The sequence below is a fragment of the Chiroxiphia lanceolata genome, chromosome 2 (assembly GCF_009829145.1).
Source record: "Chiroxiphia lanceolata isolate bChiLan1 chromosome 2, bChiLan1.pri, whole genome shotgun sequence".
Classification (NCBI taxonomy): Eukaryota; Metazoa; Chordata; class Aves; order Passeriformes; family Pipridae; genus Chiroxiphia; species Chiroxiphia lanceolata.
The window spans coordinates 42,083,762-42,099,553 of NC_045638.1; the positions used below are offsets into that span (position 1 = coordinate 42,083,762).

Here is a 15,792-nt window from a genome sequence, read left to right on the forward strand (position 1 = left end):
CCATATTTCACTTCTCTTTTTCTGGACAATGGAATGAATTGGTGTCCCTGTATCACACTTAGTCCTGATAGGATATAGCTGTATGTTCTCCAAACATAGTCTTACCCATATGTGCAAGTTGTCTTTCACAAAGACCTTTAAAGATTCAGAAGCTGGGTACAGGGCTTCCACTATAATGCTGATTTTCAGAAAGAGTAATGAGATTTATCTAATGTTCTCAAAATGTTAAAAATGTGTCTCTTTCTATTTTAAGATTCTTATATTTTCAATTACAGCATTAATACATGGTGGCATGTATCTCTTATAATAACAACTCTTGGATCAAATAAAAAACCACTTAAGGAGCAGATGTTAAGGAAGCTAAAGCTTGGCAGAAAGGAACTGGAATTAGTTGGAAAAATATTTCAAAATAATATTTTCATACTAATCTGTTTTCTGACTGTATTGATAGGAACTCCTTTCTGTCTTAATTGCTACTACTTACACAAAATACAGCAATATTCCTAGAAATGCAAACCACAGTGCAACGTATTTGAGTCCTGGAGAGCTTTCATCTACTGATAAGGATGCATTGTGATTTTTTTATTACTATTTTTATTTTAAATACCTGACTGGAGTGCTCACTGCTCTTCTCAAAGGAGAAGCAATCTCAGCTCTTTGCTAATCTGCCAACACTGCTGCCTTCATGGGTGGTAGTTAAGGTTATGCTAATATAAACCACAAAAGAGAAGTAGATGGAAGGGAAAATTGTGATTTTAAATGCCAAGGAGAGTGAGTATAGAACTCCTAGGGAGAAAAACGACACATCATAAAAAATAGACTTCCAATACAGTAATTTTGTTTAGATTTTTTTTTTTTTAATTCATTCTTTCCTTCTGTTTACTTTAAATCCTGGCACTAGCAGCTGACTTTCTGCCCCGTGTAACAATTTGTAAATTCACAGCTCAGGAATTGTAGTAACTCAGTGATTTCATTTACAAAGTCAAAGAGGCACAACAAAAAACTAGTCTCTCTTCTTCTGAAATTGAGATGGTGATAAACCATTTTTTAATCTTCCAAAAATTTGTAGAATTTAAGTTTTTCAAAAATTAAAGCATTTCACTGTTTAATGTCTTGGCTCTCAATATACATTTGAATGTTTATATTTGAAATAAATTATGTCTTTCATAATGCAGCAATATGTGCTGTTTTATTCTGTCACATTTAGCAACATGAATTGGCAAAATAAGATGTGACTAATACTTATCACAGTACTGACATTTATTTTAAAGTATAATGTAGAGGTTGCACATGTGAGGGAGCTCACAAATGGATCTGCCAATTACACCTATTATTTATAACTATGGCCAGTGAATGACTGCCTGAGGTTTTTCTGATTTGTAAATGCTGCTCCCTACATTCAGCAAGATCTTCATTTGGAGTCTTCTTGATGAGAGTACCTGACTATACAGGTTAAAAAAAAAAAAAAAAAAAGTAAAGTAAGGAAGGTAACCAGAATAGCAGCTTAATAGCTTTTCCTTCTCACGCTCATGTTTCTGGAATCCATTTTCCTAGAAGTCGTCTAAATTTAGAGTAGTGGTGTAATCCTGCATTATATGGTTTTTGAGGGATATTTTTTTCAAATTTAAGGAATGGAGAGATGGTTTAGGTTTTGCTCTTTAGTAGTATTTATAGTATGACATGCAGTATCTGAACCACGAGTATCAGACTGAAGTATTGTTATGTCAAGCTACGGAAAGACACATGTAAGTACAAGGAAAAAATTGCTTAGTAAATGAGAGGTGGAATTGGCATCAAAATGAGCATGGCTAAGTTTTGAATCTACTTGAAAAAGAACTAGGTGAGCACTAAGAAGGAAATGTAAGAAGAAAATGTAAGAGTAATAGGCAAAGATTCTACTTTTAAGTAGCTGCTTGATAACCAGTTACATTACATTCAATGCTAATTTATGATTTTACAAAATTTGTACAGGATCTTCCCAATAACATGATTCATCAAGTAGCCATTAAGTCTCTCCCCCAGGAGTGGCTTTGGTGTGAAACCTGGTGTGATGATCAGTCCAAGAAAAAGGCTAAAACCATAGACTTGGTGAGTTGATCCTGACTTGAATTAGTTTTATAGATTAACAACTTTGCTGTGATTTCTGTGGCTTTTGAGATAAATATATGTCATGTCATGAAGGCAGCCTTGATGGAAGGCACTGGAACACTCAGTCCTTTTCCTCTCTCCTGCTTGCTCTTACAAATTTCTTACATTAAAGCTGAAAACTGTACCAAAAAATTAAGTCTTGCTGTCTCTTAACTGGACAAGATTGAGGCTTTTCACGCCCATACATGTATTTTCCTAATAATTCTTCCATACTCAGCCTGGTTTCTAGAGCTGTGATGAAGTACTGTTAACTCTCTGGGCATTGTGTGCTGCTGTTGCACTCCCTACATAGAAGGTTCCTCCAGAACTCAATGATTATAGGACTTAATATTATGGTTTCTTTGTCTATTTCATCACTATAAACAGGAGATAAAGCAAAGCTTAAAAAGTGTAATGCTCAGGGGATTATCCATGTCTAGAAAGAAGAAAGCGGCTTTCTTTGGGAATAGAAACAGAAAATCTTCCTCTCTCATTATTAAACCCCATCCCACCCTCTTTCAGTCCCCATTATCATGTATCACTTGATACTGAGATTTTCATTTATATTATTTTATGGAAGTAGTCAATACATTTTTCTAGACAACACCAGAGGAAGCATCACAAATGTAATAAAAAAACCTGTATCAGATTCAACCTCAGTGTGCCAATGTATATCTTGTATCTCCCCATGTAACTTTGTCTAAATGTTAGTAGTCTTGTCCTAGCCATCTCTGTGCTATACATATAGTCAGGAGCAGGGGGGAAAAGAAAAGTATTTACAATTATATGTTGTGAGTTATTTGAATTATTTGAACAGGATTTATTTACAATTTTAGTGTAATTTTTTTAATAATAATGTCCAAGTGACTGACCTTGCATGTTTCAATGACATTGCAAATGCTGACAAAATTATTTGAGCTAAGTTCTCTGAGGAGATGTTATTTTCACATTCGCTTTGTTTACATCTAATATGTTTTAAACTTTCAGTGCAACAATCCCCAAACCAAAGAACCAAAATTAGAGGCTGCTGCCCGGATAGTTCCTGAATGGGTTGACTACGACTCTGAGATACGAAAGTTAATACAGCAAATTGAAAAAGAGAAGAAAAAGCTAACATCGTTATTTCAGAAAGGTAATTTACATCCATATTCATCTGTTAGCTTGTAAAAATTAAATATTAATATAGTTGAAACTAAGATTGCAGTCAGTAAGCACAGATCTTTCATTTGTGTAATTTTCCCTGTTCTTAGAGAAATTGTGTGGGTTTTTATGGTTGTGTTATGCTTCTTTACATAAGAGTTACACTGAGAGGATAAAATCTTTTGTTTCGTGCCAGAATCTAAGAGAAGGTTCCGTGGTGTCCTGTTCTTGGACCTCAAACACAACTGTCACATGTCATTTGAGGCACAAATATTAAATAAAGCATCTTAGCTTAGACGTCACTAGATAACCTAAAGCTCATGTCTGTTAAGCAGTAGGTAACTCAGTCTCTATTAAGTTGTCTCCAGGCTCATGTATGCAGAGCCTTTTTGCACCAGACTAAATTGTGGTTTAGGCTACAAATAGAGTTTGGATTTTTTTTTACTAATGTGTTTTAAACTGAGTTTGTTAAATAGCATGAGAAAAAAATCCAAACAACCAACAACAAAAACACCAAAAAAACCCCACAAAAAACCGAAACAAACAAACACACTTATAGAACTTCTAATAAGACTTCTTGGAGTAATGTGAAACAAAACAAAAGAAAAAGATGATCTCAGCCCCTAAGGTTGAAGAAAAAACTTGGCAGATATATATTTAAAAGTCTTGAGTCAAGGCACAAATTCACTTTCGCTTATAAAGAATTCTTAGTGGTTTTTATTCTTTGTGAAAGCTAATGCTCAACTTTTAGCAAGGCTCCAAAAAGGAAGTTCATGTTGCATGACTGACTAGCAGCAAATGGAAAGTAAAGGGCTTTCTTCACATTTTACAGAACTGTCTTTATCTAACTCATTTTTATAATTTCTTTTTCCCTTCGGTTACAGGTCTTAAACATGATGAACTTTAGCACAGCCCTTGAACAACAATGGTGACAACTCAGTAGTCTTCTGGCAAAGACTGAAGGGGAGTTACAAATGTTACAATGGCACTATTTGCAACATTCTTTTATGTTAAGTCAAATATTTTATAACTTATAGTGTTATTTAAAACATTTTAAATGCAATACAAAACCAAGAAATCCACAGGTACTTGGGGTTGTGGCTTTTTTTACCCAGTGTGGAGTTTGGTTTTCTTTTCCTTCTTTAAAGTACAGTTTGCCCAGAGGATTTTAGAATATGAAGAAAGAGGTGTTCAACTTCTCAAAAAGATACATTGTCAGTCTGGGGGAGGACATACACATTAAATATGTACATGAAAACTGGTTTGTGCATATTACATGCATGAAGTTTATGTATTAAAATATCAAGAGTTTTGGTTATATGTCTATAGTTTTGTCCCTGGAGAATGCTGTGGCCACAAGAAAGAATCTCAGTGTAGCAAAGATAAGACACAAAAAATAACTTTAGTAATTTAGACCACACAAAGATAAGTCAACTTGGAAGCTAAAAACAAGGAATGACACTTTTCATTTATTGTGCAGGATTGCTGCACTCTTACAAATTTTAAAAACTAAGTTTTGATTCTTAGGCTCCTTTTGGTCACTTAAATAGTGTGTCATAAAATTCCATTATGACTTTGGTTAAGATGGTTTTCCAACCAGCACACGTTGCACCAGAAGGTCAGTACCTGAAAGCTGTTTCTACTTGGTTTTGATTATCATCACCCTGTTTAAAACTGAAAATAATAAAATATGTGAGTATTTTTGATTATCAGTGGTGTTTCCTATAATTTTCTAAGTCTGTACTCACAAAACTGTTGCTTTAGTGGGCTACTGACATTTTGATCCCACAAAAATTGCAGGGAAAAGTTCTTGCAATACACATATTTGAAAAGGAGGAATTTATGACTTAAACTGAAATCTAGTGCCTTAAATATATACTCTGTTGTTTAGGCTGTGCTGGTTTCAAAATTGGACTGGATGAGACCACAAATTCTTGTAAGAACAACTTAATGCAGTCTTTCAGTCTAAATGCTTGAAATTACGAAAGACAAGGTAATTTGCACTAAGTGGGTGAATCTACAGTGAGTTGCATAGTATTTCCATACCAGCAGATAACTGAATAAACAATAAGAGAAATGAAGCCTATTTTGTATGTACTGTCATTGTCCTCAGATGTTGGTTGTTTACAATGGAAGAGCAAGTATTTAAAATTATGCCTTGCTGGTATTTTTCAATTCCTATTGCTAAGAACATGAGATATGCAGATTTTATTTTTTTTACAGCTTTTTATAGTTTTTGTTGTTTTACCTTTATGCATTTTTTTAAATATCTTTTGTGGGATTTTCTTTTTACAAAGCACCCAATGGAGCATTTCCTGTGTGACCCACTAGCAGTAGTCAGTAAACTCTCATGTCAGTTCCCTTTAACTGTCCCATTTCAGTGCTGTATCTGTTTTGTTATGCTTGTTCTCTAACATAATTACTTCAGAATATCAGCCAGCAAGTCAAACATACTGGAACATAAACTTGGTATTTTTATACCATATAAGATGGACTTAAAATTGACCTAGCAGATGCATATGCACCATTAGTATAAATTCCGTGCATAAGAAGGAAATAACTGATATTCCATATTAGAGAAAAGATTATTCAAATGCTTGCTGCATTATTTTTTTTCCTTTTCACTTCTTTTTTGAAGCTTATGCTTCCATCCTGATGCCTTCCTTTGCAGCAGCATTTCACATCCCTCTGCCTTGGTCTCTCATGCTTGGAGCGTACAGTGGAAAGCTTCTTTTAAGCCAGAAGTTAATGGTTCTTTATCTGTAAGAAACCTTAGTTCTCTTATGAGTATCTGTCTGGGAAGTTTCTGTTATGCAACATAAAAAGGGGATAGTTTATGCACTGATTTTGTGTTCACGTTTTCTGTATCATCCTGTTCTTTTTTGAAATGGATTACTTCTACAGGCTTTAAAAAAGGAAATAGCTCTTTAATTACTATTTCCTTGAGATTACTTAAGTGATTAGAATATAATTTTTAGAAATGCAATTTGCTGGAGGTATTTTCGAAGATGTAAAAGGTGTCATGCAATTTCCTGCAGTGTTTTATATATTTGTAAAAAAATTTTTACAATATTTTTTTTCTGCATAATACCACTTTCAAAGAAAGCTCTTTTTTTGAGATATACATTGGTTTATAGAACAAGAAGGGTCCCACCAATATATTCACTACTTGTTAAAGATCTCTTTAAAGCAGCACTTTGAGTCATTAGCATATATATTTTTAATACCAAACCCATGTATTGTGTATGTTGTACAAAATATTAAAAGGTGCCACTGGAGAAAAAAAATAATATTATTTTCTGTTCTCCATTTTTGTATTATACAATGACCATTAAATACTTTGTTAGTAGATCCAAAGCAAAAAAATTGCAGCAAGTCCTTAAATGCCTTTAATCTACAGAAAGTGTTTTTGCAGGGAAGCAACAGCAACAAGGAACCTGCTGCAGGGTGAGAACTTACTTAAGAGAGGCAGACTGATCTTATTTGTTGTTTCCAAGCTGCATGTTCTGCCCTAGGAGCGGTAAGAAAACGCATCCTGGATTAGTGGAGTGTTGCCACATGGTTTGAATTCGTAAATAAGCAAAGTAATATTTGAACTATTCAAATGAAGGGTTTTTACAATTTATATCCATATTGCTAATATAGTGTCTTTTCTAGGTCTTCATCTTCTTGATATCAGCTTGTAAGTTTAGCAGAAAATGTATGAACCAGACATTAGTGCACTGCTGCTGCTGAGCCAGAACTTTAGTATTGAAAATATTTCTCATTAAGGTTCCTTTTACCCTTTTCTCTGAATCAGGTACTTGCCTCCCTCTGAGACATTGCAGAATCATAGAACCATAGGATACCAGGTTGGAAGGGACCTCCAGGATTGTCTAGTCCAGCCTTCCTTCGCAAAAGCACAGTCCAGACAAGATGGCCCAGCACTCTGTCAGGAAAAGCTTCATATACAACCACGTCCCTCGGGAGATTATTCCAAAGGCTGGTTGTTCTCACTGTGAAACTGGCATTCAATAGGTTTTCTACAATTGCAGTAGTTGACTTCTAAACATTCAAGTTTCTCTTACCACAGAGTGTGATGACTCCCCCCTCTTCTCCCCTGCCTGCTGGCACTCCAGCAGCCTTGTACTGCATTTCTGCACAGCTCTAACTCCAAACCTGGAGAGCAGGATGAGCAAAGAAGGGCAGACAAATACACAGCAGTGCTTTCTTGTCATCATAAATATCTTTATTGTGAAAAATACCATAAAATAATTCCCACAGTTCTAGAAAAAAACAGTTCTTGCTTTTTAGATTCATGATTTCATATAAAGACATTTTATAATTTGAAACATTTGATAAATCTCTGGCTACCTTTACTTATCCTTCTTATAACATAAAACTGCTACTGAGAGATTTGCTGAGGGGAAAAAAAATTATTCTGCCATTTATGTTATGATTTTATGGACAAAAGTGTGTATTACAGAGCAAACAAACAATACCTTACAATAAGGCACTTTTAAATACAACTAACCTGCTATGCTATCCTGGCTAGTTTCCAGCAAAGCTCCTATAAATCACAGCCCTAAACAGAAGAATAATTCTTGTTCCAAACATTGGTCTGAAAACTGAAATGATAACAAGCTTTATGTTTTTTTTTAAAAAAAGTTTAAGCTGACATTTTCTGCATATGTCACAAGTTTGAGCACTTCAGTCTGTAGTTCACTTTGAATCTGTTTTAACACTGATCATCAGTACATCAGTATTAAACATGTACCAAGTATAATATGCCCCCCCACCTATCTTTTAAAACAAGTTGGAAACAGGTTTATTAAAACTGAAAGAATTCAACAGAGGAAGTTTGCATCTACATACGGGCCAGTTATGGTAACGATGCTTCATGCACATCTCAGGGTTGACAAACTAGCAAGACATTTATTCCAATGTTCAGTTATTGAACATTATTGCACTACAGAAACCCACTAATAAATAAAAAGGCGAGTTCAGCTTCCTTGCACGTCGCCTGCACCATTAACACTCAGGGTGTTACCAGTGCTTCATTTTCCAAAGTCACATCAGGAAATGCATCACCGTATCTGGAGAGCCTTGCAATGTAAATAGTTCCTTTTTAACAAACTTCGTCTTTCTGCGTTTCCAGAAGTACCTCAAAGCCCTTAGGAATAGCACTGGGGTGGTAACACTTCTTGTAAACAGCTGCTGCTCAATACTAGTAAAGCTTTGTTCTCCACTGTCATTTTTTGCCTTTGTTTCCAAGAACCTTTCTTTCATAGAACAAATCTATGAACAGTATTCAGGTACTAATCCTCTTCCTTCTTCTACTGACTACATTCAACCCTTTTTTTTTTTCTTAAAATGTAATTTTCCCTTTCCCATTCATTCTCAAAATGCACATGGTCCTTTTTGGTTCCTGAATGCTCCCAGCATACACCAGAACTGTCCTGCTGCCCCAGAGAAACAAACCCGTGCTGCTCCAACATCAGTGCCTTGTATGAAGAATTTACTCATGAGGGACCATCTTATTCCTTCCCTAGAAGAAAAAAAAAGTAAACCCCAGGAACCACTTCTCTCAGCTCTGGCTTTTAAAACAGAGAAGGGAGAGGAATGAGGGGGAAAAAAAAAAAAAAGGAACATAGGCAGTTCTTGGAAAGACATTTCATTCCCATCACTTCTCCAGCACACAAACACAGCCGTCTGTGGTCCTTGTTGTGACATCTGCAGCCCAACCACACTCCTGTATGTACAAAATGTGACATATTGCTTACACTGCTCATTCAATACTCATTTAAAAGCAGCCCCTTCTGTAGTGAACGAGCCGATACAGAAGGGTTTGCACAGAGCAATGGCTCATGCACACACACACACACACACACAGAGCAACCACCAGGAACCACCCTGCCCACAACAGGCATGGCTGGGTTGAGCTCCCCCTCAGGGGCTGACAGGAGCCACGGGGGGGGGGACACATGAGAGCCACCTGCCCAGAGCTACCTGCCCGTCCTTTATGTACTCCAGCAACAAGCAGATGCACAGAGGCCAATTCCACAGGGTAACAGGTTATTCACTGTGCAGCAAGTTCCTGTGTCTGAGTCCCAGAGAGTCATGCCAGCCTAGAGTGCTCTGAACAGTGTCCTGAGCATCTGGTACGGAGCTTAAGCAAAAAACTTTCCAACAGGTCAAAGGCACAAGTTGAACTTCTAGGAAGTCATTCAACTTGGGAAACATCCGACACTGAGGTTTTCACAGGCTACTGGGGTGGTTTTGAACCAAAAGCTGTTAGAAATCACCACACTGCTCCTCAGCTTGAAGATAATTGCAAAGCCATGTGTTCAGCAGAAATTTATGTTCATGAAGTACTTGGGCAGGAGCCAAGGGTTATGCTCCAACAGCAACTTCGACTACAGTAAGATAAAATGCACTTTCAGACTGAAGGCCTTATTTGCCTATTTGTTTTACTGCAGCTGCTTATGCTTTCAAATGCCACAAGTTGAAGTGAGAGAAGGTTCCTATCAACTGATTATTGTTTTCCAGTTAAAATGCAATCAACACTGATGAACCGTAATTCTTGCGTTTTAAGAAAATGGCTGCTGATGAAACTCATCAGCAACTATGACAGACTCAAGTTACAGAACAGAGGACTCCTCACAGCTACAGCCCTGGAAACACTGTACATCACACTCTCACAGTTCCACCAACCACACCGAACCAATTTTAACTATGTGCATATAGGAAAAAATAAACTAGACTTTTGGCTAGTGGGAAGTTAGTCCCTCTTTTTGCACACATTTGTTTCTGGAGTACCGTGGCTGTTACACGAAACACAAAATTACTTCAATTTCCCATAGTATTAATTCCCTGTTGCACCACCCAACAGAAATGAAGTTGTATTACAGGAGTCGATATCACATTCCTGGTCAGCAGTACACTCACCTCACAACCTGTCTTAGTTCTGAGTTTATGTACAGAACTAACAAATTGCTGCACAGTCAGGGATACGTCACAACAAATTTTCTGCTCAAATCTCAAGCAGGTATTTTGTTAAAGTGCAAACTACTCAAGAATCATACCCAAATGAACACCCCAAATGACGTTCAGAAAAAAAAGTGTGGTTTTTTTTCTTTTAGTTTCATAGTTGACAATTACCACCCAGGAAATCACCCCAATCCATTAATGAGCAAAGTGAGCAGACATTTTCAAATGCAATTACTCCCAAGCACTCTTTTTCCAGAGCAATTGCTGGGACTGGTTCAGCACACAGGCTCTTCTCCCGCCCACGGCGCTGCCGACACCAACACAGCAGGTGGTCACCAGGGTTTCCTCTTAAGAGATGGATCGTTCTGCTGAGCATGACCAACAGTTTGTTAATGTGGAGACTACTGTATCTACCCTTGCCATGTTTATTAGGCCCCGATCCAGAAAAATATTTACATGCATTTTTATCTTTAAGCATATACTTGAGTCCTAAATTTAAGCGTTGTCCTAAGTAGCATCTTACTGTTTTTTCCATCCATGGGAATAAACATGTCCTGCATATCCACAACAAATACAAAGGCAGTACAACTCCCACCCCCAACCAGTGTGAGCTTATCAAGCAAACTCAACTGAATACCAAAAGAAAGACAGACCTTCCTTCTAGTGCAGTAAGACTTTGAGTTAAGGACAACATTAGAAATTAAGATTTTGGGTCTTGAACTGAGAGACTTTTTATTTTTCAACGAATTGAGTAAAAAACAGCAGCAGCCACCAGAAACAGTCTTGGCTCTAACTGAAGTGAAATTTGAATGTAAATGGTCCTCCTCCAGAACCAAAGGGGTTGAATCCTTGCCACGTGTTCCAGTTCCTGTGGAAAGGGTTGCTGCCACCCTGCTGACTCTCTGCATCCAGTGGGTCCTCTCCTGCATCAAACTTCCGTCTCATTTCTGGAGGAAACAAAGCCAAGATGGAATTATGGCACAGTAATAACAGGGTTTCCCTGGAATACTTCAGGTGCTGTTATAATCTAAATGCAATTTGCAATAGCAGTCAAGGCAGGAGACACCCATATCCTTGAAGTAAGTGTATCCAGAGTTACTCGATCCTAGAAATCTCTGCAAGATGATATCCCAAAAAGAGATCTTTGAAATAATAATTTCTGACTTTTAAGAAAAATCACTGAAACACTGAAATAAATAATTCCGGGTTTACATCTGACTTCATATGACATACTGTATGCAAGTATTAGTGCACTATTTTCTCAAGAGAGATAAGGGGAGAAAGGGAAAAAGAGGGAAGCTGTAATGCCTGTTATGACTTACACTTGCTGTGTTTTTAACTTACTGTAAAAAAGTAATTAAAAAATGAAGTCACTGCATCATTACCTGGGTCAGTGAGGACTTCTTTAGCAGCTGCTATATCAATAAATTTTTTCTCTGCTTTCTTCTTTTCTTCCTCACTCTGGAAGTTATCAGGATGCCACTGGGATGCCAGCTTTCTGTAAGCTTTTATGATTTCTTGCTTTCGAGCATTTCTGGATGGATAAAATTATAACTAACTTAATTCTCTAAATCACATGTCACACTAGTGAATCTACAGGTTAATTTTAAACACTGAGACAGTAATTAAGGGCATCAGGAAAATTATGAGTTAGTTAACCTTCTGCAAATGGCACTGAAGATTCTTTATGCAAAACGAAGCAGGTTTCAACTTTAAACAAAGATTACTCACTCTTTTATTTCACCACCCATTAACTTTCCTTGGAAAGATGCTACTGCCAGATACTATGCAGAACAGAGTTCCCAGTCTGAAGAATTTGCAATCATAACAAAAAGCACAAAAAGCAGAGAGCAAATTAGTTCACGATTGGAAGGATGACCAATACTAGTTCAGAACTGGACATCTGTTTGCTCCTCATTAGAAGGGAAGTTGTTGATTTCTCAAGGTTAATGGCAGAAGTATTTTTGATACCTTTCAGTCAGTCCTTCCAAACTCTTCCAATCTATCACACTATCTGCCACAATTTTATTTTTTGTTGCTTTCAGTAATTCTTGCCAGTCCTCATTTCTTTCCCAATTCATTCACCTACTAAAAATTTCCTGCTGAATTATTTATTTCCCCTCTTACCAATGCTGTTTTTCCATTCCTTCTACAGGGATTGTAAATAGGTGCTACTTACAAGTTGAACACTACTAAATTAGTACAACAGAAAAGTGAAGGTAGCAAGATAAAGGAACAGCAGAACAAATTCAAGTGATCAGTCCTATCTGCGCTGGTTTAAATAACCAACTTTCACATCATCATCTCTGGAATTAATATCTCACCTTTTTACTCCCAGGATTTTATAGTAATCCCTCTTCTGTGATTGCTTCAGCATTCTCTGGGCACGTTCTAGCCCCTCCCGAATCTGCTGGTCATTCTCACTGTTGGCTTGAGCAGTCTCATAGTCTTTAATAGCTTTTATAAAAAAAGCAAATGAAAGAAGATTACATAACTCTACAAACTTTAATTTAAAGAACTCAACCACTCCACAAAATTGAAGCTTTGCTATTACCATATATAAACAGCAAAACTTTCATTTCAACTTGACATGTTTGAGTTTTTCTCCCTAAATTAGAAAACCCTGGAGTAGAGGAAATTCACTTTCACATATAAATTAGGTAATTTTCTTCCTTTAGGTTCAATTACACTGGTGGGAGATGAGGGAGAAGGGAGGTTACCAGACTCCGGTCACAACACACTCTTGATGTTGCAACAGGAATAACATAACAAGTATCTAGGCCTGAGAGGAGGAAAAAGAGACCAAGAAGTAAGATTCAGCAACTAGTATGTGAAGAGCCCAGTGCACGATGTTAGTCCCACACTGCTGTTCAGCTGAAGGATGCATTACCCAGAGTCTTTAAGTTAATATTCATTCTTCTCCCCCAGTCTGCACTCTATCAACATGACAGAAAGTCTCTTCTCTTTAATGACAATAAAGACAAATTTCAGACTACCAGTAAGTTCATACTGTTAGTGAAAGGCAAATATTGGCTTTTTACACCTCTGCATACATAATATGCAGACAGTTATATTTTAAGGTTGGGAGTTTTTTTTTCCAAAGGCATACTCTCACTCTATTTCAAGAGTTGCATTTCTCAGGAACGAAAGCAAGAGAGATGCTATAATGTAATTTGTAAAACATTCAAGGTCTACACTATTTTTTGTAAGTAAACTCTATTATTATTGTAAGTGGTAACTGAATGCTTAAGACACCAAGTTTATATTTTCTTTGATATCAAAATTTATCAAGGGAAGTAACTATCTAAGTCTTTAATGAGACTGCTCTTCTTTCGCTGTTATAATCCTCAAGGTCTCATTTGCAGATCCCAATCTCCTAGGTTTCTCAAGTTAGATAAAGTACTTGCATCAGATTATTTCCAAGCAGATGCTATTTCTCAGCAGGTGTTACATTTGTTTTTCACTGTTTCTGAGCAAGACAGCAGGAAGTGCTAATGAATTTGTACTACCCAGACATCTGATACCACTGCAATCTTGTTTTAGTTATTGGAAAAAAAAAAAAAGGTATTGCCAGTGCCCCAACAATTTCATAGGCTATTACAAGCCAAACAAAATTTCTATTCATTTTCTCATCATTGGACACTCGTTTTCTGCTTGAACAAAGCATTTTGGCTTCTGCTGATATTTTTAATAATTTGTCCAGTCATTAAAAAACAAAAACCCCAAGAGTGTGAACTAATGTGTGCGCCCAATATATGCTGTTGAAAGTGATAAAAATAATGAAAATGCAGGGATTTCATTATGCTGCTTTACTGCTCCAATAATTTTAAGCACCAGTGTACTTAATCTGCTTCATGTGGTACTGGAAGGTCCCACCACAACGTCCTGCCAAATGCAGATCAGATTGCTCAGCTTCACTGAGCGCCACATCACCGACAGCACGCACCACTGTGGGAAAACAATCTGCTTCAGGGATCAACTATTTGCCATGGCAGTATTAAATTTCTCTTTTTTAAATCAACTTCCTTATTTAAAGACTGCGAGCATTAAGCACATGGGAAGGTAAGTTTTTCAGTGCTGCACACTGCAGAGTGAAAGCGCCCAGCAAGAACATTTTACACTTTCACACTCCAGTGCAGGAATTTTCCTCTTTCAGAGAGCTCATTGCTCTTCTCACTTGAGCGGTGAGGGCTGGAAGCAGGTGGAGCAGGATGGCAGCTTCCTGATGACAAGAAGTTTGATATGAAACTAGGAGACTTATTACTAATTCACGGTATGTCAAGTGAGATTTATTAATCAATTCTTTTGAGCCACTACTTCTAAAAGCACTAGTACCTCCAAACCAACAGAAGAGTCACTGCTGCTGCTTACTGGCCTGCTATTCCAGAAAGCATCCTTTCTTCTTTTCATCCTGTTCCACGACATAAAAGGAACAACTAGTTTCCAGTGTCACTTTCAATTTAAATACTTCAGTCAAATCTAACTCTCCTTCTTTCAATACAAGACTCTTCACAACCTCTCAAAAGGTAATCACACCGTAACTCTAGACAAATTTGCTGGCTTTGGAATCTTGCCTGCATTTTTAAAAGAGACCGAGATCAATTCTGCATGTGCATTAATGGACAATTTCCTATCAAACATGAGTAACTGCAGACAACCTACACCCATGCCAAGACTGTTAGAGAAATAAAGAACCAGGTACGCTCTTACTGAAACCTCTAAAGTAGTGTGGGGGGGAAAATAAAAAATAAATTAAAAAATTTAAAAAAAAAAGAAAAAAAAAAAAGAAAAAAAATTAGTATGTCTTGATCAATTTTGAAACAGCAAGGCAGCTTTTTTTTCCTTCAACAAAACTTGTGCTTTAGACAGATAGACTTCGGCACTTATGAGGTATGCCAGAAAGGGAGTCATTACACATCTGCTGCTGTAGACAAGCCCTGGATCTCATGTGATTATAAAGTAATTAAAACCATTTGATTAACTCAGCTATACATACCAAAGTGCATCTTGAACATTTAGCAATAATCGCCTTCAAAGTTCTGAATTACAAGTACTTTGAAATTTCCTATCTTTAACATGAAAATAGCTGCCTCTAGCTTGAAAATTTTTTGAGGGAAGAATAAGAATCAGTCTGCCCCTTTAAATATGAGATTACAATTTTAATTGCTCTACTGTTCTCTCTAGCAAAGAGATATCAGTGATCATTTTACAGCAGTTAAAACTGAAGGATAAATGAAGACACCTTCAGGCAGACTAACGTTAATGGGCTGTAATACTGTTGATGGAGGCTCTGCTGGAAGGCAGAGCGTAACTACAACCACCTCACAACTGTCAAGGGCAGGAGGAAGGCATGGGACATGCTAAAGAACAGGGATCTGACGAAGCACAGTTCCACTCTAGCATGGTGGTTCACTTGGAATGAGGCTAGGCCAAGCTCAGCAGGCACCAGCTCTCCCAGATCCCAGGTATGTCCTCTCTCTGTTTCCTTATATCCTATAATATGGAGGCATTTGCTCCAGTACAAGACCAAGCTGTCTCCCTGCATTTATGCAGAAC

The 15,792-nt window shown here is 37.1% G+C and overlaps 2 protein-coding genes across 5 annotated transcripts in view; one reads left to right on the forward strand and one right to left on the reverse strand.

Annotated features, from left to right (window-relative positions):
• UGGT2 (UDP-glucose glycoprotein glucosyltransferase 2) overlaps positions 1-8,500 on the forward strand; it is an 89,577-nt gene extending 81,077 nt beyond the window's left edge. Inside the window, exons 37-40 of one of the 3 annotated variants that reach the window (XM_032677219.1) lie at positions 1,972-2,088; positions 3,115-3,259; positions 4,152-6,787; positions 7,067-8,500. In XM_032677219.1, the coding sequence (XP_032533110.1) occupies positions 1,972-2,088; positions 3,115-3,259; positions 4,152-4,174 (285 nt within the window). In that variant the 3' untranslated portion in view covers positions 4,175-6,787; positions 7,067-8,500. Of the gene's footprint in view, positions 1-1,971; positions 2,089-3,114; positions 3,260-4,151; positions 6,788-7,066 lie in introns of those variants that run through there. The other 2 variants (XM_032677236.1, XM_032677225.1) reach the window with 2 other exon arrangements.
• Positions 8,501-10,382: 1,882 nt separating this feature from the next.
• DNAJC3 (DnaJ heat shock protein family (Hsp40) member C3) overlaps positions 10,383-15,792 on the reverse strand; it is a 30,547-nt gene continuing 25,137 nt past the window's right edge. For both annotated transcript variants that reach the window (XM_032677256.1, XM_032677264.1), the window contains exons 10-12: positions 12,561-12,693; positions 11,622-11,770; positions 10,383-11,183 (exon numbers count right to left, since the gene is read on the reverse strand). In XM_032677256.1, coding sequence (XP_032533147.1) covers positions 11,026-11,183; positions 11,622-11,770; positions 12,561-12,693 — 440 coding nt within the window. In that variant the 3' untranslated portion in view covers positions 10,383-11,025. The remainder of the gene's footprint in view (positions 11,184-11,621; positions 11,771-12,560; positions 12,694-15,792) is intronic.